This window comes from Carlito syrichta, unplaced genomic scaffold, assembly GCF_000164805.1.
Source record: "Carlito syrichta isolate Samal-C Ts95f unplaced genomic scaffold, Tarsius_syrichta-2.0.1 Scaffold303260, whole genome shotgun sequence".
NCBI lineage: Eukaryota > Metazoa > Chordata > Mammalia > Primates > Tarsiidae > Carlito > Carlito syrichta.
Window position 1 is genome coordinate 172754 of NW_007247356.1, and position 25236 is coordinate 197989.

Consider the following 25236-nt stretch of genomic DNA (forward strand, 5'->3'; position numbering starts at 1 on the left):
CAGCAGGAGGCTGCGGTGGCCGGGAGCGGCCACTGCACTCCAGTCTGGGCAACAGTGAGACTCCAACTCAAAAAAAGAAGAGATAAACTAAATCTTGAGTTCAAAGCGCTAAAGACAGTTCATCAAGCCATAATTTTGTGTATTTTCTGCTTGAAATAATAATAATTATATTCTAAAAATTATTTCTATTGTTAGAGAATTGTGCAAGGACCAAATGTTCTGAATAATTACCAGAATTATTTTCTTGCCAGAATTTCCCTTCTGACTGCCTTCTTTCTTAAAGAAAGTAGTTTAGGTTATGGGATTAAAAATAAACAAATAAATGACATGATACTGGCTCCAGAAACTGTGGTACATACTTTATTTATGTCATCTGAATCCTCTCAGGAAGCACAGAAAAATCATAGAGATTATTGAAGAATTAAAGAAGTTGTGCAACTTGCGAAGGTCACACAGTACTTGGTACCTATGTCTGGCTCAATCTGCAGTTCACGCTTTTACCATTCTACAACTTTTTGGTCGCAGTGGATTGGGATAATATTCAAAATGTTTAACATGTGATTTCCAAGAGCTAGTACATCATAAAAACATTTACTAGCTGTTAATCAGCCCTGACTCTCATAGGTGACTCAGTTCATATACAAGGACAAGCCACACTTAGGTTTCTACTTATATTATCATCAATTATTAGAACTGAGATTTTTTTCCTAAACTGCTCTGGATTCTCTCCCCATAATAAGGTTGGAAATGAAAGACCTAGCAAATAGGCAAATGGGTTTAAGTCACCCAGTGGGGTTACTATGCTTCAGGGTAGAGTCAGGTAAATTAAACCACTTGCTAGCTAATAGGAAAGGGAGAAAGCTCAGAGGATGAGCCCTCCATCACCTCTGGCTATGGTGTGGCCGAGGAAGGAGGGAGTCCCTATTGTAAGAAGGAAGATGGTGCCGTAGGATGAAAGTGGGTGGGATCTGGTACAAAATCTGAGCGGAGATTTCACATCAGAGCTATAGATGAGAGTAGCAAACACCAGAAGAGCCCCTTTGCCTTCTCTAGACCTCCCAGAAATAAGTCCCATGCAGTTAGAGCTGCTTCACTGCTCTTTGGCAAGCTCTTTGAAACAGGGCTTCCCAGAGATCCAGAAAGATTATTGATTCCCTTGACCAGAGCATGTTGGACCCAGTTGCTAGAATGAATTCAGGTATGTAAATTCTCCTTCACCTTCTAGAGCTGATAGGATTTTTCAGACCCAACTAAAGAGCAAAGGTTTAAAATATTACTAATCCCAAGAGAGGAAACATACTAGTCTAAACGATGGGAAACATATCTTTTACTGTTTGCCTCTAAGGAGAGGAAGAAAACATGCAGGCCACTTGATTTCTGAAGTGCTTCAGGGACCAGCAGGGTGAGGGAAAGGACAAGAAAGGGGAGTCTTAGGACAAAGATAAAATGTCTCCATCTCCTTTCAGTTTGGCCCCCAACTGTTCCTGTCAAACATGCTTAGTGAATAAAGAGAAGCTGTACCAAAAGCTGTTTCATCTCATAATCAGCTGTGCCCAGAAACAGCTGATGCAGGGGGTGAGACACATTAGCAGAAAGTCAGCCCAAGCCAAAGTGAAAGTGATGGTTGGCGAGCCCCGGGTCCCTTGGAGGAGACTCCAGCCTGCACCTCTCAGCGCCTGCTGTCTGTCCCTCTTTGCTCCATTAGAAATAATCACTCCTAAGTGGCCCATCATCAGTGCCAGCATGATTTTTTCACATTTGCTAAAAGCTTTTCCCTTGGCCGACTTTTAGTTTTTCTTTTGTTTCTAAGTAACTATTTTAATTCCCTTGCATCTGTATTTTGCAGTTAACTGATGTGAAAAATCTGATTTGAATTGGGGCTGACAGCCCAATTTCTTCTTCTGTACATCCCAACACCCATCCCTCATCACCTAGAAACAGCCATCACATATGCATTAACCAAAAGACCCATTAGTGGAACATTGTTTTGCACTTCTGCTGACAAAGAAGAAAGAGACCTCCGGTTGGAAAGAACTCTTTTTGTATTGTTTTGTTTTGTTTTTTTTGGCAATAAATAGCTTTCTTTTAAATTCAGAAATGGAATGGCATTGAGGTCCTAAATTGCTCTCATCTAAAATGTTTTACTCTCATCTTCACTTTCCTAGATTATGATCAATTTCCCCCCAGAATGAATTATTCAAATTGAGCTTAGTCTTCTGAATCCTTAGAAAAAACAATGCCTTAGTAGTTTCGGTCTATTCTACTCACTTATCATTTGGCACATTTTGCCTGGTCCTGGCAGACTTTCTTTTTGCAACATATAATTTATTTCCCCAAATGGACTGCAAGTTTCTCAAGATTAAAGATAACTTCATTCATTCATTCATTGAACAAATGTATTTGAATACCTACCGTGTACTAGTCATGCTCTAATCACTTGCAATACAGCCAAGAAATAACCAGACAAAATTCCCTGCCTTTCTGGAGTTTATATTCTAGCAGAGGGTGATAGAGAATAAGAAATCAGTGTTATAAATATTTAAATTATAGAGTTTGCTAGAAGGTGATAAGTGCAACAGAAAAAATTATATATTGTAATGTAAGAAGAATCTTAATCATACAAAAGAGGGCTACTATTTTAAAAAGAGTGATCAAGGTGGTCAAGCTATGCAGATAAACAGGGGCATATTCACAGACAAAGGACACACACTAAGGTGGGAACTTAAAAAATGGAGTTGCCATCACCTGACTGGAAAGACTGTGATTGGAGCAGAGAGTACACTTCTGGATATGTTAAGTTTGGGGTACCTACTGATATCCTCATGGGGATCTGATGGATTAGGCAGTTGGGAATAGGGGTCTAGAAATCCAGTGGGGTCTGGGCTGAAATATTCATTCAAGAGTTGTATTAAAGTTATGAAACTGTATGAGATCACCACAGAAATGAATGTAAGCAAAGAGGACTGGAAGATGAGAAGAAATAGTCTGTAAGATTAAAGTGAAAACCAAGAGTGTGGGGTATCCTGGAAATCAAGTGAAGAAATCATATCAAAGAAGCAAGGAGTAATATGCTAATATGTCAAATGAAATGAAAGCTGAAAATTGACCATGGGATTTGGCAATCTGAAAGTCATTGGTAATCTTGACAAGAGCAGTGTCAATAGAGGGATGGTGACAAAAATCTGATTAGTGTGAGCTTAAATGAGAATACAAGGTGCAATAGGAACCAAATATGTTCACTCAGAACTCATATGTTGAAGCCTTCATCCTAATGTGATGCTCTGTAGAGGCAGAACCTTTGAAAGATAATTAGGGCGTGAGGGTGGATTAGTGCTGTCATCAGAAGAGAAGGGAGACCTAGTTTAGTCTCTTGCTGCCTTGTATGTATACCAACAAGAAGGCAGCCATCTAGAACTCAAGAAAAGGCTATCACTAGTACCTGACCTTGCCGACAACCTGTCTTCAAACTTCTAACATCTTGAACTATAAAAATCTTTATAGTTTGTAAGCCACCCAGTCTATTTGTTATAGTAGTCTGAACTAAGACAGGAAGCAAGAAATCGGAGACTGTAAATATAGACAACTCTTTTTAGAAAATTTTCTACAGAGAAAAGCAAAGAAGATAGGTGATAGGTGGCAAGTAATTAATGTCAAGAGAAAAATTATTTAAAATTAAATAAATCACAATACACTTGTATTCTGCTGGAAATAAACCAAGAGAGAAGAAGGATTTGATGACATCGTGTAGCCAACTGGAACAATATAAAAGAAATGTTATCTTTCATAGCTGGTAGCATGGCAATTTCTTCAAACAAGAGATCTGATTTGTGATTTCTATGATAAGTCCACTTGGTGGAGAGGCCTCCAGGACATGTTTGTCAGCTGGTGCTTAAGATGGAGAAGTTGAGATAGAGTTTATATTTGCCATGGGAAAGAGGGAAAGAATTTGACAATGCATGAAGGGAAAAAGACTAGATGCCACATGACCAAGAAGAGAGACTTGGAGATTTTGGGAGTGCATTGTGACTTGTGATATAAACCTTCTCTTCTGACTCTCCCACTAACTTTTCAGTAAAATCTACACTTGTAGGTTTGCTATTGGAAAAATGTTAAGATGTGCTGAATGTTACCTTGAGGTTATAAATAGATTTACTAAGTGAAAATAGAGCCTGTCCATGGTAGGGCACCTCAGTGGAGTTACACAGTGGATTCCCTCTGCCAGACCTCTGTGACCATGCTTGCCCCAGGCAACACTCACTTATTTTGTACCAAATTACCCACTCAGAACATCATACCTTTCTCATTCTTCAAAGTATTGCCTGTCAGCACATACTTCAGATTCCTAGCTTACTTAGTTTGCTACCTGGTCTTGACTCTGAGCTCTCATCCTTTGCTTGTCTAAGGGGATGGTTTCTGCTTACTTCCCCCAACCCCACCACTTGATATTTCACTACCACATTTCCTCCTTGTTCCATGCCAGGCAAACAGAATTATTTGCAGTTCCCTTTACTCACCATGCTGTCTCATTAGCACCGCCTTTGTGCATTAAGTTCCCTCTGCCTGAATATTTTTCTTCTCCTCCAAGAGTCAAGTCCCTACTTTTCATATTTAACTCAAGGTGCTTTTCAGTTTTATCTTAAACATCCTTCTACAGGAAAACACTACCTGCTTCTGCTCTTCCTTCATAGTAGTACTTACACAATGCACCACAACTGATGGTTTATTGTCCACTCCTCCGGATAAACTGTGAGGTCTCTATCCTCCTAGTTTCCCTTGTGTCTGCCTACCTAGGATAAGGTTTGTTCTGTCTACCTGGATAGCCTTCCAATACATATTTATTCCAAAGTGAATAAACATGTAATTTCAAAAACTGTGAGTACCAAGCCGGGTGGCTTAACATACACCCTGACCTCATATAAGTGGGACTTAGCGTTCATCTGCTGCTCTAAAATCAATGTCAGTGTATCTAATAGTAACTCCTAGATGCTCAAAACTATACAAAGATACAACTGAGATCCTGGTGTTTGTTTGTTTGGTTTGGTTTTACTTTATTTATTCCTCAGCCCACTCTTAGAACTACAGACTGATAGGTCCTAAATCACAACTAATTTGACTGGGATTCTAACCTTAAGAGTAATTATTTCTGCTTCCTCTTACCTCTGCTTCTCTATCTCCAACTAACAGAGCCTTTTCACAAGTTGAGTATCTGGACTATTCCAGAGCATGAATGGCTAGGAGAATGGGATTGCACAGCATCTACTGCTACTTGACACCTTTCCTCCCTATTCCTCTCTTCATCCCATAAAATACTCAAGATCAGCACCATCCTGCAGTAAGACAAATTTTATTATTTGGATGTAGGCTTCTATCTGAGCGCAGAAAACGACTGCATAAGTTTTTAACTCAGATAGGCTACTTCTAATACTTCACCCCGTCCCACCCACCCAAGATATCAAGGCATCTCATGGTTGAGGCCTGGATTATGGATTTACTTTGTCCTCTGTGCCAGGTGTCTGATATTGGCTCTGCCATTATTTCTGTCTTCTGAACCACTTTCATGCCCAGTCTACTCTCCTATCTACCTCTACTCTGAAACTTTTCCTGGTCCTCACTCCACTTTGCATACTCTGATCTCAGTTCTTCCTTGTGCTAAATACTTATGTTTGTTTTTTTTTAACTGCTGATTCAATTTTTTTTAATAAGTTAAAAAAGCAGATAACATGTATATGGGGATTGAAGGTACTACCAACTTTTACTTTTGTATACTATGAAAACTATAGCTAGGTAACTTTGAATGACAAAAAAGTCACGTAGAGTGATTCTTACTCCTAGTTCTTGATTCCCAAATGACTAATATAAAGTTGATAATTTTCAAAGTGCTTCTGATTATAAAGTATTGTATTTAATGCTCGTTCCTTTCCCCAAGTCTAAAGTTCATAGATCTCTAACTGTCCAGGAAGATTCAAACACGTTTTTATACTGCAAATATGCTTTAGTATTTTAGTATTTAGATTTGAGCACATGGATTGCAGAATTTGTGCTCTCCTTAGAACTACCTGGATTTCTGGCAGAGCATGATTATTTTTGGTAGAATCTTATTTTATCCATCATGTAAATGGCTAAATATTCTTTTAAAGACAAATAATTATCTAGATATTTTTGAAAGATTTGGCAAAAGGAAACAGGACAGCCCAAATTAATTAAGCTCATCTTACCACCTATTCTTAAGAACAATTGATCATAAGAAAAATATAGGTGGACCAAAGAGTGTAATTCCACTTCTGCAATTTGTTTGATTTAAGCAACTTTCAGATTGCTCAAATCTCTGTGCCTAATTTTCCTGCACAAGGAAAAAAATAATTCCATGTAGTAAGGATCATAAATATTATCAAACATCATTCTCAAAAACCCTCTCAGTAGCATAAAAGTAAAAATAAATAATGAACTTTCCTTTAAAAATTTGAAATAAATCACAATGGGCCATAGATATGCAATTAAAGTACCAACTAGAATAGATGAGAAGATAGCATCATATTGTTAACTTATAGGGGCAAAGAAATATATATATATATATATATATATATATATAGGCAAAGAACAATATCCATATATATATATATATATATATATATATATATATATATATATGGAAAGGAGTGTTAACTAGCCCCAGTATGCAGAAATTTCACTTGGAATGACAATTAAGGACTACTGCTTAATATCAGTTATGAGAGATGCTATGCAATGCATCAGCTTATTGTTTAAGAAGGACGTAGTAGAAATGGACCCTTCCCTCATCTTATTAAGATTGAAAGGTTAAGTTGGTTGATTTATGGGTAACTGGTAAGAATTTGGAAATTGATTTTAAAAATGGTAAAAGACAATCAGAAAGGCATAAGAGAAAAATATTCAAGACAGTAAAAACGAAGAAAATATAAGAGTTTAAATTGTAAAAGTAATTTGGAATAGATGTTTTAAAATGAAATAAGATTTATGCTAAGCTACAAGGCTAACTTTTATGTTTGTGGAACAAATAGGTAGCAAATAGAATAGTTATACTGCCCAGACTTATGGGTGGATAAAATTCAACCTACAACACAAATTTGGTTGCTATTTTCATTGTTGAGGGCTTGACTAAAGTGTTTTGGAAACATCTGGAAATTAAATTGCCCTCTGAGAGTTAAAACTGGGAACTGGGAATCGAGCACATAACGAATAAGAATGAAAAGTTGCAAAGTTACCTTAAAAGACACAGAAAGCTTCCCAGGTGAGCAAGATTTTATTACATCCTGACTGAAGATACCAATAAAACCAAAGAAAAAAGAAAGAATATGTCCATCAGAAAGAGAAGTCAGACATTTAAGTTTCTTTAAAACAGAGGCTTACAGAGTAGACCAAAGGTAACACTTGTCAAAAAATGCTCATAGGAAATAAATCCTTAGTGTTTATGACCAATAAGACCAGTCATATTGTACTCTGGATGCAAAGATTATGTACTAGATTTGAAGAAAGACTTCCAGGGTTTAAATCTGACTTTGCCACTTAATAGCTTTGGGACTTTAAAAATAATTCCCCAGATATCAGTGTTTTAACCTCATCTGAAAATTGGTGCTGACAGTATTACTTCTTTACAGAGTTCTTGAGAAAACACAAGCCCTATGGAAGTGTTATCTGTGACTGTTACATTCATTGAGACAATTCCCTTTGTTCTGATTTCAAACTAATATTAAGCAACCCTCAGATTATGATATGGCTTCTCATATAGCTTGAGAAAGCAATGGCCATGCAATTTAAATATTGAAATGCCTGTGACAGTTTTTGATTTTGATTATAAATTAATGAATTGGATTTCTACTGTTGTATATCAGTCTTAGAATCCTGATTAATGTGCGTGTATTATGTTAGAAATATGGCATCTGTTTTAGAGCTACCCAAAAAACTTTTGAGCTAAAGTCAACATTCAAAAATTCAACACACATTGCTTCAGTTAAGAGTAATCCTGTGCTTTGGGAGGCCGAAGTGAGTGAATTGCCTGAGCCCGCGGGTTTGAGACCCGCCTGGGCAACTTGGCAAGACCTCATCTCTACAATAAATGAAAAAAATTAGCCAGACATGGGGCACATGCCTGTAGTTCCAGCTGCTTGGAAGGCTGAGGCATAAGGATCGCCAGAGCCCAGCAGGTCGAAGCTGTGGTTGCCAGGAGTGCATACAGATACATGGAAGGACATTAGTCAAATCTAGGAAGAGAGGGTGTATAGAGAGAATTCCCCTGATGTTCTCTCATTTATGCTGACAGAGGCTAAAACTCAAGATGACCTCCTTTCTATTAATATCTTGGAATTTTTCAATATACTCTAGTGTACTACCTAGAAATCTACTCTTAGATATATCACCAAAGTGATCTTTAAACAGAAAAATTTGTTAATAGAAATTATCTTTAATTTCTTCAGTGGTTTCACAGTAGGCAGGAGAAGTGTATCTAACTCACAAAATACTTCAACTTCCTCATCCTCAAAGGTAGGATCCAAGTGGTAATGCTCATACCTTAAGGTAAGTCTATGACCCTGGCTATAATTGAGTAGACTAAGGGCTAGCACAGCTGGGTCAATGATGTTCTCTTTTCCAGGAATTTGGAATTGGGAATGAAGATAGATTAGTAGGTCTTTGCCAACTGCTGGATTCAGTAGCTGAGGGATGGTCATGTCTTTTTTGTGAACTGTGAAGCAGAGAAAGCTGGTCTAGTTAAAAAGTTATGACTAGCATGGTGTAGTGGCTCACACCTGTCATTCTAGCACTTTGGGAGGCTGAGGTGAGAGGATTGCCTAAGCTCAGGGGTTTGAGACCAGCCTGGGCAACTAATCAAGACCTTGTCTCTACAAGGAATTTAAAAAAAAAATTAGCTGGGTATGGTGGCATACACCTGTGGTTCCAGCTACTTGAAAGGCTGAGGCAGAAAGATCACCCGAGCCCAGCAGATAGAGATTGCAGTGGCTGTGAGTGTGCCACTGCACTTCAACCTGGGTGACAGTAAGACTCCAACTCAAAAATAAAGAGAAAGAAAGAAAGAAAGAAAGAAAGAAAGAAAGAAAGAAAGAAAGAAAGAAAGAAAGAAAGAAAGAAAGAAAGGAAGAAAGAAAGGAAGAAAAAGAAAGAAAGGAAGAAAGAAAGAGGTAGAGATTGCAGTGGCTGTGAGTGTGCCACTGCACTCCAACCTGGGTGACAGTAAGACTCCAACTCAAAAACAGAAAGAGAGAGAGAGAGAGAGAGAGAGAGAGAGAGAGAGAGAGAGAGAGAGAGAGAGAGAGAGAAACCGAAATCAATGAGGCAGACACACAAAGAACAGAAGCGGAAGTGGAAGATGGAGTATTTCAATAGCTTTGTTCCTCTTGTTTCTGTTTCTAAGGACTAACTGAATTCCTACAATTGGTTTTCATGAAACTGTCTCAGTTTTTCTATTTAAGTCAGACTGCATTGTTTTTTTTTTTTGTTTTTTTTTTTTTTGAGTTGGAGTCTCACTCTGCAGCCCAGACCGGAGTGCAGTGGCCGCTCCCGGCCACCGCAGCCTCGACCTGCTGGGCTCTCGCGATCCTTCCGCCTTAGCCTTCCGAGTAGCTGGAACTACAGGCGCATGCTACCACGCCTGGCTAATTTTTTGATTTATTGTAGAGATGAGGTCTCGCCAAGTTGCCCAGGTGGGTCTCAAACCCGCGGGCTCAGACAATCCACTCACCTCGGCCTCCCAAAGCGCGGGATTACAGGCTGAGCCACTGAGCCCGGCCTGCATTGTTTTTTAAATACCTGTAACTATGAAGTTCCTTAACTTATGAAGTACAATCTAACATGATGCCTGCCCTTCATAAGTGGTTTTTACCAACTACCGGTCCAGCCTCACCTCCCACCATATCACAGCCTTTACTTTATTCCCCAGCAGTAACAACCAAACAGCTCACAAGACTTTTTGAACTTTTCATACTCTTATATCATGATATTTTTGCATGCTGTTTTCTGTTCTTAAAGTACCCACCCATATTTGTTCACCTGCTGATTGGTTACCCATCCGAGGCATTTGATCCCAATTCTCACATTATTGCACATAAGTACTTGAAGAAGAATGATTTCTCTGTCTGTCTTACCACCATCCTAGAATCTCATATGTGGCAAATATCTGCTGTTTATATTTTTGTATTTCACTTTGGTGGTCTCAATTCAAAACACACAATATGTGTGTGCTGTTGTTTATTTACATATTTGCTCTTTTAATCATTCGTAAGATAAGATGTATATTCAATTAAATTCAATTACTGAGGCTTTGGAGGTTAAGGTATTATTATTATTATTTTTTTCTGGTACAGAAAGATAAAATAAAACCTGAGTTCTTAAAGTCACATTCTGTTTGGCATTTCCACCAGCACATAGTAGTTCTGATAATTATTGTTAGTCATGAGCCCAATCACAAAAAGCATCTGAAGCTGTTTCATCAATGTCAACTTTAAATCATATTTGATGTATTAAGTGGCAGTACAAAACCAATAACAGCAGCGTCCTGGGACAGAGCCAAAATAAGAACTGTGAAGGATCGTCTGCTGCTTCATAACTGCATTGACTTGAACACAAGTGGGGATTAAAGAGCAGCAGGTTACCTAATCAGCCACTGTCTGGAGAGTTGAAGTTGGGTTATCACCAGCTGAGAGGGCAGTGAGAGTGACAGAAGGACAGGTATACATCTGAACAGGTTGTCAGGAGACAAAGGCACCTGCAAGGTGGCCATCAGAATTGAACAATAGTGTGTGTGGGTCCCACAGGGGGTGGGTCAGTAACACCGCCAGGATAGCAGATTATGAAGTATGTATGAGATAGGAAGTGTGCCGTGAAGAAGAAAGTTTTCCAGGACATTCCTAGACTTTGTTGTCTTGGCCTAATTACCAAACACTATGAAGGTTTGAAGGGCCCCAGTTTGATGAAAAATAATAGAGTTACTTTGCATATAAACCACCATTGAATCAAAATATTACCAAATTCTGCTCACAAGCCAAACTTACAGCCATACTGCTTTGAGAGTTTCTAAAACATTTCTGTAATGCGTTTCTGGTTGTTTATCTATCCATGTCTGCCCTGAATCCCTTTGAGGGAATTTTCTTAGTCTGAGTGGTTCAGGCAAGGCTCATTTTCTTCCCACAGGGGTAGACATCAAACTTCAACTTCTTTACTTTTTCCAAATAACCCCAATCTGGGCTAGACGGAGTCCTTTTTAGGATATTGACAGAACTTTTGAGGCAAATCTCCTTTTTTGAGAGTGTGAGATTCTGTTGGTCATCCATGCCATCAAATGGGAATAAGTTAAGGAATAATGAAAGAAACACAGAGTAAAAAAAAAACCAAAAAACTGAGAAACAAAGAAAGAATTTCTGACATCAGCCAGGCTAGGAGTTTATTTTCAGTCATGGGCGACAGTGAGTTGCATTTTTTGCTCAAGGTAGTATGATTTGGGTCTGCACATATTACCAAGACAGTCCTGACAAATGCAATGTTTTTTCACAAAACTGTCCAAATTTTTACTTGCCCTGTCTCATTTCACCAGGCATTGGCCCACATGCAGTTCCTCTACAACTGGAACCCCAAATAATTAGATAATAAAATGGATTTAGGTCTGGGTCAACCTAGCACTAGGCTACTGACCATGACTAAGGTGCCCCAGTGACATCAGTCACTAATGTGCTTTTTTTCTCTCACGATTGAGATGTAAGAGAATTTTAATAGCAATAAGCCAGAAAAAAAGAATTAAAATGCAACATTAATTTTACTGGCTACTCACAAACTGAAGCATTCTGAAGAAAGTATTGACCTTAACACATACTAAATGTAGACTTTGAAGCTTTGAAAACCAAACGGTTTTAGTTTTGGCATGGTCAGAAGTACGGTTTACTTTTTAATAATGGTGTAATCGTTTTTTCTCATTTCAGTGAAAGTAGAAACAAAGACACCATATTTTTGGTATTCATTTTAGAAGTAAGGCAACCCTTGCATTCTTTAATGTCCCTCTGCTGGCATCATAAATATACTCCATCCCTCATACCACTGTAGTTCAGTTCTGGCTGTGACCAAGTACTCCTTGGGGGTGGTATGGAGCTGCTCTTGCATATTGAACCCAGCCTCAAGCACATGGTAAGAGTTCTGGTACTCTCTGTCCACTTTATTCCTCTGTCCCAAACCTGAAACCTCTGGTTATATTACAGAGATGCTACCCAGTAAGACTGCATCCTGTTCTCTGTCGATTGTTTTCTGTAAAATTTTCTTTGGAAGGGCTGGCTGTCTGGAATCATAATTACTCTCTCTACTTGGCCTAGAGAATCACAGGCCACTTTCATAATGTATCTCTGCTTTGGAATTCTTTGTGTATTGAGTCAAATCTAAAGACCTCGTATTTCAATGGTCTCTCAACATGGCTCTACCTTGCTCTCTTATCCAGTCCAACCTCAAAACCTCTTTGGCATATTTTTGCCTTCTTCATTCCTAATAGCGTATCTTAGAAATGTCTAGAGCACTACATTCTCCACAGGTTATGAATTGTTGTTGGATATATGAATATATGAGGACAGTGCTAGTTAGGAGGCTTTTGCAGTAATCCATTTGGAAGCTCATTCTAGCTTGGTCTAGTGTATTAAAAATGATAAGAGTTGGTTGTTTTCTAGATATACTTTAATGGCAGATCTGTGAGCATTTTCTAAAATGCTAGATATGGGGTGTATCAGAAAGACAGCAACCAAAAATGACATCTATGCTTTCTACTTGGTTAACTGGAAAGATAAGAGTTGCTATTATCCTAGATTAAAGAGTGGGGTAGCAGCTCTAGAGGGTACAGAGATGAAGAACCAATTTCTTAATATTATGTTTGTGGTACCTATCAAATATCAAAGAACAAATGTAGCATTATTCAGGTGGCTAAAGGACCACCTTCACTTTTAACAACAACTGCAAAGTTCATGGGCCTCCCAGACCACCCTCACTTTTGATACCAATTACAATTTCAGGAATCTCAAAGATCACCCTCAAATCTGATAATTTTCTGGAATGGCTCACAAAATACACTGAAAACTATTATACTTACCATTACAATATAACAGCAAGAGTATATACATTAAAATCAGCCAAGAGAAGGGGAGCATAAGACAGAGTCTAGGAGACTTCCACACTTACAGATTCCATTTATCCTCTCAAATGTACTTGTGGACAGTGCTAATTTCTCCCAGAAACAATGTGTGACAGTAGCATGTAGTATTGCCAACTAGGCAAGCTTACTAGAGCTTTGATATCCAAAGTTTTTACTGGGGCTTGGTACATGTAGATATGACTAACAACTTACTTGACTGACTTGTCATCTCCAGCCCATTTAGAGGTTGATCATATTGTTAGACTATCCTTTGTGGTTAAGGTGCCCAAATAAACTAAGATACTCCTCGATAGCACTCCAAGGGCTTAGCGATACTTCTCTGGAGTTAATGGCAAAGGCCAACCCTCTCTTTGGGTAAGGTTAATTTTTTACTACACAAATGTCAAATAGAAAAGTGAATTTAGGAGTCTAGAGTTCAAGAAAGTGGTCTGGAAAGAGACATACGTTTGGGAAACACCAGCATACAGATGTGTAATTTGGGGGCATTGGCTCATTTGATTTTTCCTATATGATAATCATTACTGTTATCAAATTTTACATGGGAGAAAGCTAAAATTTAGAAAATTTAAATACCTTTATCAATATCCATTCAGGAGATAGCTAAAGAGTTGGAATTTAGGCCAAATTCTGCCTGCCACAGACTGCCACTATATGATTCCAAAATTTGACATTGTAATGCACCATGTATGATTGTCCTATGAATTCCAATGCTTCTCCATTTCTTACTTCTTTAAAGTTGTCCTAATATTGCCAGTTAGTGACTTCCTCACTTAGGCCTCCCTGGGAGGCTTCTGTTTTGCTGGAATCAGGGCTATGAACGTTTCTTGTGTGGACTTCACAAATGAGAACAGAGTAGAAAGCAAAAACATCATGACCAGATTAACCTGTGGGGGGAAGTCAAGGCAGAGGTAAATTAGACTTCTCTGGTAAACAGAAGTAGAGTAGGGTGTGTGTGTGTGTGTGTGTGTGTGTATGCACCTGCACACGTGCGTGTATTGAAGGATTTGAGGATGTTTGAGAACAGAAAAAAATATATAGAATTTTAGCTAGTTGCTTATGACTTTAAGTTTATATATTTTTTACATGTTTTCAGGAAACCATAAAGGTGAGGATTTCTATTTGGATTCTACTTATCTGAATGTATTATTGTTCAGGGTTACTGTGTGTGTCATGGCTTCAAAAGGAATATAGTGCATAGATTATATGGTCTGTACTGTGTTAGTTTTCATTATGAAGCATGGAAAGGCTTTGCTGTCAATAAAACAATATAATGGATGATATTTAATATCACTAAAGATTAGTAGGAGATTTTAATACAAGCATGACCATTATTTGATACTGCCATGCCTATCCCACTACTTGGGGTCAAATCTCACATCGAAACATGACTCTAAGGCGTAGAACTATGCTCAAAAATAATCTCAACACAGGGCTTCAGATAGCCACTGACTGTCAATTGTCCATGGCATGCAAATTAAAACTCATTTGCCACTTGGTTTACAATGTATCAAGCTAAAGTGTCTTTTACATGTTCTGAATTTTGAATTTATCAGCCTATATCATAATTTTAGAAAATTCAAAGAGAGGAGGCCATTCCTTTCTGTGAAATCAGGGTTAGGTTTTAAGGGTGTCCCAGAGATAGTAACCCTCTAATTTTATTTTGCATAGCCGTCTTTTCTTTTTCTGATAATATAAAAACCACTTGGAAGTTTGTTCTCATTTTCTATTCTTCCTTATTTTTCTAAACTCCAGTTTTCTTTATTTTCTATGTTATCTGTACTGATCAAATCCACCTCCCTCTCAAGGAAGGGATGGCTGATAAAAACTTGGAATTTGAAATTTTTTCAATGCCAATCTATCAATCCTGTCAAAACCATTTTTAATTTATTCACTATAATTAGCTCCCTTCTCTATTTTTACAACATTACTATACTTTACAAAGTCTATAACTGGTGTACATACACAATTTCACTTGCTTTAAAATACTTCTGTAGCCCACATAAAACATTCTAATAAAAAAAACTCTTTAAAATGTCATCTTTGGTCTCTCAATGAATTATATTTTCTCAGCTGAAAAAAATGAGTGATGATGACACACTGAATGCAGATGATTCACTTTTGTATAGCTTTTTATACAATACATTTTGGAGTGTGTCTGAGCTCACACAAAGACCACATTGACTGAATGATAAATAGCCCTGATGATTAAGCCAGGTGGCAAATCGCTAGTTTGTATGGCTGCTGAAATGAATACCTGGGTATGGGAGGAAACTTGGGACTCCCTTCCTGAGGTTAGGGTAGGCTAGGCCTGCCGGAGAGGTGGTGTGATTGATCTCTTTAGAGGAGAGTGCCAGCTGCAGTGTGCAGAAATGACTCCTTCTGGATTCTCCTTAAAGGCTAAATTGATGGCAACCTCTGAAAAGAACAACTCAGACCTCTGTCCCTGTAAGATAAAGATAAACCTTGACTTCAGCAACTACTGAAATAAGTAAAAGCAGGAAAATGGTAAAAATAATAACAATAATAACAATACTATACACCCAGTGGAGAAATTAGAGGTAATAGAACATTGCTCATCTACCAAAATAAGAGGATAATTGCAACATGGTGCTCTTCTTTGTTAGAAGATTTTCGGGAACCCATCTGTGCAGATTGTTTCTTTTTTACTATCATTATATCAACTAATTACATTAGGGAAAAGGGGAGTATTTTAATTAAAAGGCTGTTTTAAGGAGTTATACATCTACTCTGTTATTAAATAACTTAACTGAGTGCCAAATTTGTTAAAGTAAACAATATTTCTGAAAATTGTTGTTTGCAAATTATTTGCATTAACCACATTTTCAACAAAATAAATTTTGTTCTTTTATTTAAATGTGTACTTTTATTCTCCATTGTAACCAAAGGACTGGACAGGACCACGTGTAAACCTTTTCAGTTATTTTAAAAGACTTTTTTGTACAAAGAAACCCCTTTCATTTTACAAGCCATGAATATTTGCTCTTATATGTTGGGCTTGATTAGGGTAATCCTTTCTGAAATTGACGTTTTCAGAACATGACAAGATGAAAAGGGAAGAAAGTGGAAGAGATGACAAGATGAATAGATACAGAAGAAAAGATGAGGGGGACCCCCAAAATTGGAAATTATTTGTTAAAAATTATGTTTATTCTTACATGTTAAACTCAGTCACATTGAAAGTACTCTGTTTGATGCAATATACCTGTTGAGACTGTTTCTACTGCTCAAAACAGTTTTTGAGCTGATCAATTTTTATGCCTTTTATTGCTTCTGCCATTTTTGTTTGTTTTTCCACCTCTTCTACATCAGCCATATGTTTCTATTGGAGGACTTTTTTCATCCAGGGAAACAACAACAACAACAACAAATTCATGTGGGAGGAGATTGGGTAAATAGGGAGGGTAGGATGCGGAGCCATGCGTTTTTGGTCAAAAACTGCTGAACACTCAGTACAGTGTGGGCAGGTGAGCTCATTCTTTTAATGGGTAAACACATTAAAAGAATCTCAAAAAAAAAAAAAAAATTAACTGTAGCTGAATGCAGCCTCTCACAACACTAGCTGGTACTCTGATGCCAATGGGCTCCTAGAACACTTAAAGCTTAGCAGATGAAGCCTGTATAAAGAGACCTGCCCTCCAAAAATTAATTCTGGTTTTTTGGGGGTCCCCTTGTACTTAGATAATATTGTAACTAAAAGATATTGCTGCTGCCTAAGCCCATTTTTCTTTGGTCAAAACTGACCACGTCTTTCATTTGTCAACCTTCTCTTATCCTTCCAAGGTGTTCTTCATAGTAGAATTCAGACAGAGATTTGTATCTAAATGTCAGAGCATAAAGAAAACAAAGATCAATCAGAAAAATATAAGGAAATGGGAAACAATTTCATGGGACAGAGCAAAGGAGAGCAAGGGAGACTTAGAAGCCAAGAGAAGACACTACGCACCTAGTGCAGGAGGTCATGGGAAGTGAGAATTTAAAAATTGTAATTCTATTTTCAGTACTCAAACAGCTCTGCGGATTTCTTCTCTCTGATTAAAATGCAAAACCACTTTTATTTTAAAAATTAAATATGAAAAGCATTATAGAAACTACTTTTGTACTATAATGCCTAACTATAACTCATGCAGTTGCAAACTGAATAAAGACTATTATGCCAATTATTATATTTATTTATGAGACAATGTCTTTGGACATAGTAGATATGCGGAAAATATATGTTGAATGAATGAATGAATAAATGAAGACATTTCACTCAAATTTTCAAGTAGGAGATGGCAGTTCCAACTAGCAGTCATTATTTATTTATTTATTTTCACTGTTCAATGTCATTCTCCAGGGAAGCTGGCAAACTGAAATCTATTGCATTAATGCCAGCAGGGACATAGGTGTGTGAAGACAATAAGTAAACATTTATTGTACCTGATGGCTCAATGAACTATCTGCATGGGCTTAAGAGACTCAAAAATGCTTGACAGTATTATACTCAGGATGAACTCTACAAAAAATATTTGTGGATGCTAGTCTTCATAAAATTTCTATTTTTTTAATTAGCTGAGCTTTTTCAATTCAGAAATATTGGGCTAATCTGTAACTATGTAGCTCATTTTTCTTGGATAATTAGTTGAACTCTTTTAAAAAGTTCTTTTAAATTGTGATGTTTTCCATCAAATCAGTGTCAAAATATCTTCCAAGAACACATATGTAACCAGTACTCTTAGAAATACAAAATTCTTCCCATGTTTTTCAATATGACAGCAATGACAAATTGCCATTTATTGATTGTCTAATCAATGGCTATTCAATTTTTCAGTGTTTTACATGGTAACACATAGATAATTTTACCCTATTATGGAGAAGAAGAAAATAAAGCTAAGAGAAATATAATGCCTTGCACAAAACCACAGAGATTGTAGATATTTAAACTGAGATTCAAATCCATCCCCCAGCTATGATAGACTAAATCCCCCTAATTTATCTTGTGTGGTAAGTAGGTCAAAAGTAGCTTTATTTTCTTTATTCAGCTGTAGTTGGTATTTGATCACTCTTCATTTATAGAAATAATTTTATAAGAATGATATAATTTTAAAATAGAATAAGTATATGGATACTCTAATTTAGTAATTCTTAGATATGTTGGTTTTAGTAGTACCACTTTACATTCTTAATGATTATTGAGTATCTCTAAAAGGATTTGTAATATGTGCTATATTTATTGATACTGATCATATTAGAAATAAAAACGAGACCATTTAAAAATAAGAGTATTTTATAATAGCAACAATAAACCCATTACTTGTTCACATAAATAGTATATTTTTATGATAAGAACCTATATGTTCTAAAACAAAACAAAACAATAGCGAGAAAAGTAGCATTATTTTACATTCTCATAAGTCTCTTTAATACTTAGTTTACTGAGAGACAAATGCTTCTTCATTTAATCTGTTGTGACAGCACATGTCCTGCAACTTCTGGAACATTCCATTGCATGTGTGTGAGAGCATGAAAGTTAAAAAAAAAAAGCAGTATTATTATGAAAATAGTTGGGCCTCAGGGCCCCTCCTGAAAGGGTACAGGATTCAGTGGAGCATACTTTGAGAACTGCTGATCTAGATAAAAGTCTCATTTTATAAACATGGAAACTAAGGTGTCCCATAAATCTGTTAGTGATGGTAGATTAAAGAGGAGGTTAATACTTTCCTACAAGGTTATTAGAAATGGTTAGGATGGATATTAAATTGCATCATAGAAATCACGAAGATGATTTTGAGGAGGTCTGTATTTTGCCTGCCTCTCACTAATGGTATAACAATCTACCCCACCACCCTACTGAAACTGGCCATGGCCAGTGCTGTGGTTCCCACCCATCATCCCGGCACTTTGAGAGGCGGAGGCAAGAGGATTGCCTGAGCTGGACAACTTGGCGAGAACTTGTCACTACAATAAACCAAAAAATTAGCTGGGCATGGTAGTGCATTTCTGTAGTTCCAGCTACTTGGAAGGCTGAGGCTGAAGGGTCACCTGAGCCCAGCAGGTCAAGGCTGCGATGAGCCCTGATTGTGCCACTGCACTCCAGCCTGGGCAACAGAGTGAGACTCCTACTCAGAAAAAAAAAGAAAGAAGCTGTCTTTTCCTGGATCAACAATGACCTTGTTGTTAAATTCAAGAAACACTTTTTTAAAAAAGTAGTTACTGATATTTCCTTGTCTGAAAGCAGCCTTTCACATGGCTAATCACTCCCCTCATTTTGAATCAATTGGAGTGATCCTTCCATGATTTCACACTCAATAAAAGCATCCTCTCCTACCAGTTGCTCAAGCCAGAAATCTGAGGAAACTTGCCCGACTCAGCTATCTTTCTTGCCAAGTACTCTCAATCTCATTTCATAAATATCTCAGTATTTCATCTACTTTTTTACTCTCCCTTCCCCTTTGCCCTGAATACACATCTTACCTTTCCTGTATTATTACAAATATCTCTCAACTCATTGTTTCCCTAATTTTGGCTCTTCTGGTCTGTCCTTCATAATCTGAGTGATTCTTTTGAAATGCATATTTCAGGTGGGCGTTTTTCTCAGCTCATACTTTGAAGTCCCAACTCTAAACTAAGTTACAAGGGTTTCTTGAGAAGCTCTATGCCTGTGTCTCGAATTGCACTTGTCACCAATTCTTTCTTGCTTCTTATGACTCTGTCCTGATCTCTTAACCTCATGCCAGTATATAAAAACTGTTTCTTCTATCCAAACTTTTTACTCTTTCTCTTTTTATTCTGCTATTAACTTAGATGACACCTACTTTGGAATAATTTCCCTGAATCCTCCCTTGCTGAGTTAGATGACCCTGTAGTATGATTTTTCAACAACTTGTACTTCCAAAATATTGACCGCTCTTCATTTGTAATTGCTTACATAATAAGCTTTGTTCAGTATATCTTTAATGTCGTGTGATCAGCAACTTTGTCTATCTGTATTGGTATACCCAATTTTTAGTACAATGCTTGACTTACAGTAAGAATTTACTACACTTTTGTTACGCTCATGAGTAAATGAAATTTTTTTCTTTTTCCTACAATTGATAGTATTTATAGTTTGGGGGTTAATTTTTTAATGAGGTTAGGAATAAATTATTTTCTTATGCTACTAGTTAGTATTATATAGTTACTATCCTGTATGACTGTCGTGCCAAAGTGGTTCAAAGACTGGTCTCATATGACACTTACCTGAAACCAGGCCTATCCTTGGTCTTATACTTTTATAATCAGGAAAATCATTTCGGAAGATTGTTCAAAATATGAATGCATGAAGAGTGTTCTCTAAAGGTTCTGAATTATTTGTTTTAATTGTAATCAGCTTCACAGATTTCTGGCATATATTCCAAGGTTTGGAAACCAACTGCATTACTGCAAGGATACTCAGATTTATTTATAAAAAGCAGTTAATCAAGGCTAGGCATAGTGGCTCATGCCTATAATCCCAGCACTTTTGGAGGTTGAGGAGGGTGGATTGCATGAGCCTAGAAATTTGAGACCAGCCTAGGCAATATAGTAGACTTCCTCCCTAAAAATTAATAATAATAATAATTAGCTAGGCATGGTGGCACACAATTGTAATCCCAGCACTTTGAGAGGCCAAGGTGGGAGCATCGCATAAGCCTAGGATTTCGAGACCAGCGTAGGTAACACAGTGAGGCATCATCTCTACAGAAAATTTACAAAATTAGCTGGGCATGGTGGCGTGCCCCTGTAGTCCCAGCTACCTCAGAGGGCTGAGGTGGAAGGATCACCTGAGCTCAGGAAGTCGAGGCTGCATTGATTTGTGATCATGCCACTGCGCTCCAGCCTGGCTGACTGAGTGAAACCCTGTCTCAAAAAAAGTAGTTAATAATACTACCTTTTAGAATTTATTCTAATTCAGTAACAGAGCACTCCCATGTGCAAATAAATCTGTAGTTTCTATACATGTTAGGGAGGAAGCAGAACCTAAGGTCAAACTCTACTATGATTAAGCAGGTGTTATAAGTACAACTATTTATTTTCGCCATTGTACAACTCAGTCTTAACACCTGTACTCATTAAATACTTGTTAATTCCCTAGAATGAATTGTAGTATGTTTAACGAGTACATTTAACATCAATTAATTATGTAGTTTTTATTTTACTATAGTTATTAAATATTTAAATTTGTAAAACAAAAGGTGATCAAAGTATTATACTGTTCCATTTATGTAGCTGTTATTTGTAGAATTTTAAGTGACAAAATTCTAAAATAACTTACAATGAAGCAAATTTTATGGGACAAGGCTTTGTAAAGCAAAATATGCTAAGTATATTTGTGAATTCACATAGTTTTATCTTTTTAATTGATTCATAATAATTGTACATATCTATGGGGTACAATGTAATGTAACATTTTACTGTATACATTGTGTAGTGATCAAATTAGAACAATTAACATATTTATCACCTCAGTCATCTATCTTTTTTATGATAAGAACACACAAATTTCTCTCTTCTAAGTATTTTTGAGATATATATATATAATTTATTGTGGACAATTGTCACCCTTCTGTGCAGTAGGACACCAACATTTATTTTTCTTTTCTAACTGTTACGTTGTATTGTTGACTGTCCTCTCTGTCTCCCTCTTCCTTTGCTTTCTCTAGTCTCTGATAACCACTGTTCTATTCACCACTATGAGATCACATTTTAAAATTCTTTATATGAGTGAGAATATGCCATATTTGTCTTTCTGTGTCTGGCTTATTTCACTTAACATAATGTCCTTTAGTTTTTAATCCATGTTGTTGCAAGTGATAACATTTTATTTTTTATGGTTGAATAGTATTCTGTTGTATATACACATCACATTTTCTTTATCCATTTACTTGTTGTTACTTAGGTTGATATCATATCTTGGCTATTGTGAATAGTGCTACGATGAACAGTTATCGATTTGACATACTGATCTTATTTCTTTTGGGTATATATCCAGTAGTGAAATTACTGGATCATATGCTAGTTCTATTTTACATTTTGCAAGGAACCTTCATACTGATTTCCATAATGGCTATACCAATTTTCATTTCCACCAACAGTGTGTAAGTGTTCTCTTTCCTTTGCATCCTCACCAACACTGTTATTTTATGTCTTTTTTTAATAGTCACCCTAATTGCAGTGGGTAGTATCTCATTGTGTTATTAATATGCATTTCCCTGATAACTGACACTGAACATTTTTAAAAATACACCTGTTGCCATTTTTATGTCTTCTTTTGTAAAATGTCATTTTAGTCCTTTTGTCCATTTTTAAAAATTGGGTCATTTGCTTTTCTGTTATTGAGTTGTTTGAGTTCTTTATATATTCTGGATATTAACTCATTCTTGGATGTCTAGTTGAAAAATATATTCTCCCTTTTGGTGGTAGGTTGTCTCCTCTCTCTGTTGATGAAGTCACATAGTTTTTAATGTATGTCTTCTTTGAGGGTAAAAATACTGCAGATTCGTTGTTAGTTTTATTATTGACTTTGCCACAGATATGCACATGATATTACATATATGAATCTATTGTTTATTTAAAGATTGAACAGAAATTCTTAGTAAGATTTTTATTCTCAAGATCTCATGTGTAATTTTGATACACAGTAGATTTTTAGTCCTAATAAGATGCATTTTTATTTGTTTCCAAATAAAGCAAAGTAACATATACACATGCATACATTTTCAGAGAGAGTGTGAGCATGCTCATGAGGGAGACAAAGAGAATTCCAGTTTAGTTATTTAAAAATATTTTGCTTTTTTATTGTTTGTCATACTAATATTGATGAAGGTAGTTTTTCAGATATGTTAGAAATACAGAGAGAAAAGTACAGAGATGAGATGAAAAAGGTAAACAAAAACAAATAGAAGGAAAAAGGAAACTGCTTAATTTGATCCAAGCTACACTGAAATTGGATGGTCCCTTTTTGCTTTTCACACTCTTTTATATAGAGATCTTTATCAGTTCTTAAATAAGTTTCATTACTTGATGATTGCATAAAGGAATACATTCGATAGTCTGTTATTTTAAAATGCATCACAACTATATGACCTACTGAAAATATATTTATGAATTTGATATATTTTAAAACGTAATCAAGAGCTACTTCTCTGGGAAAATGCTTGTTTTTCTAATGTGTACAGTTATATTTACTTTTGAAGTTAATTTTATATTTAGAAAACAATGCTAGTTTTAGTTCTTAAAGTATTTAATTATGGCTTGAAGTATCTAAACCTATTTTATTAAGGAAAGTTGCTTCACTTTTACCTAGACACCAGAGTACGTTTTCAGATTATTCACCAGAGGATTACTTAAGTGAAGATAAAAAAAGTAACCAGAGTTTCTAATAATAGGCAATAATTTCATAAGTTATGTGCATGATAAAACAGTGTTCATTAAATACAAACTAGAACTGTAATCACCGATTTACAAGGACTCTAAGACATTGTCACAAAACATTTATTAATGTAAATTACAAAACAAAACTACATGTATAAATGCCCGGAAAGAGTATGGAAGAACAATACTTCAAGCCAGTACTAGAACCCACAGGGGAGTTGAGTCAGGGTGTGAAGGGAGACTATTTTACTCTAATACTTGTATATATTTAAATTATTTAAGCCGGGCTGGGTGGCTCAGCCTGTAATCCCGTGCCTTTGGGAGGCTGAGGTGAGTGGATTGCCTGAGCCCGCGGGTTCGAGACCCGCCTGGGCAGCGAGACCTCATCTCTACAATAAATCAAAAAATCAGCTGGGCGTGGTAGCGCATGCCTGTAATTCCGGCTGCTTGGAATGCTGAGGCGGAAGGATCGCCAGAGCCCAGCAGGTCAAGGCTGCGATGGCCGGGAGCGGCTACTGCACTCCAGTCTGGGCGACAGAGTGAAACTCCAAATCAAAAATAAATAAATAAATAAAATTATTTATATTAACTTTTAGTTATACATTTATTTCATAATTTTAAAAAATATATTAAAATTTGAGAAATAATTATTTTAACAAAAATAACAGGGGATCTGGAATTCTGTTGAAATAGAAATTTCAATGGTTGCACGATTAAATGCATTTATACAAGGTCAAGAAAATCATGCATTGTAATGAGTGTTTTGTGATTCTATGGGTTACACTATTTTATCTCTAATATTCTTTTTTTTTCCATTTTAATTGAAGGTCTCATTCGTTTGCAAGAGCTCATCAAAGCTCCATCAAGGTACAATCTTCGACTTAAAATTCGCCAACTACCTGCTGATACGAAGGATGCAAAACCCTTGCTAAAAGAAATGAAAAGAGGCAAAGAGTTCCACGTGATCTTTGATTGTAGCCATGAAATGGCAGCAGGCATTTTGAAACAGGTAATCTTGAAATTACTTAAATTCTTGGTTTCTTCATAAACTTGCACTTGTATAATATATTTTTAAGCCAAAATGTTATTGATATACAATCAACTTTTAAAAATCAGAGAAATTACTTGATGCAATTTTATAGTAAAAAGTCTGACAATTGGCATAAAAGTAATACAAATATTGACAATCTTCAAAACAGATTGAAGATTTGGTGTTATTTCAAATGTCTGCAATGCTGTTTGTTGATGAGGTTGTTGATTAATGAGATAGTTATTTTTGTTTTGTACCGAAATAAAGGAAGAAACTAAGAATCAATGATGGAGCAACTCATGCATCTTAATCAACCAGTAAGAAAAAAAATATGTAATAAGTAGCTACTATAAGACATATCATATAGTTGATCTTACTTCATCATTACCATTTTTACAAAGAAACTGAGTCCCAGAATGATTCAGTAACTTCACTAACGTCAAGCAGGAAGAAAATAGCAGAGGGCTTCATATCTAACCTCGTGTTGTTAACAAGTGCTCATTCCAGAATAAAGCATTACTGCCAAAAATAAAAAACGAAACTTCTAATTAATCAAATAAAACAATTTGTAGCTGTAAAACCACTTAGGATTAGATTCTTATTCAGACCTAAGAGCAAACTAGAAAACAAATAATTATTAGTCTGT

At 36.4% G+C, this 25236-nt stretch overlaps 1 protein-coding gene across 1 annotated transcript in view; it reads left to right on the forward strand.

The window, feature by feature from the left end:
• Positions 1 to 25236, forward strand: part of GRIK2 (glutamate ionotropic receptor kainate type subunit 2) — a 476767-nt gene that overhangs the window by 26027 nt on the left and 425504 nt on the right. The window contains exon 3 of the mRNA XM_008058224.2: positions 24388 to 24569. Coding sequence (XP_008056415.1) covers positions 24388 to 24569 — 182 coding nt within the window. The remainder of the gene's footprint in view (positions 1 to 24387; positions 24570 to 25236) is intronic.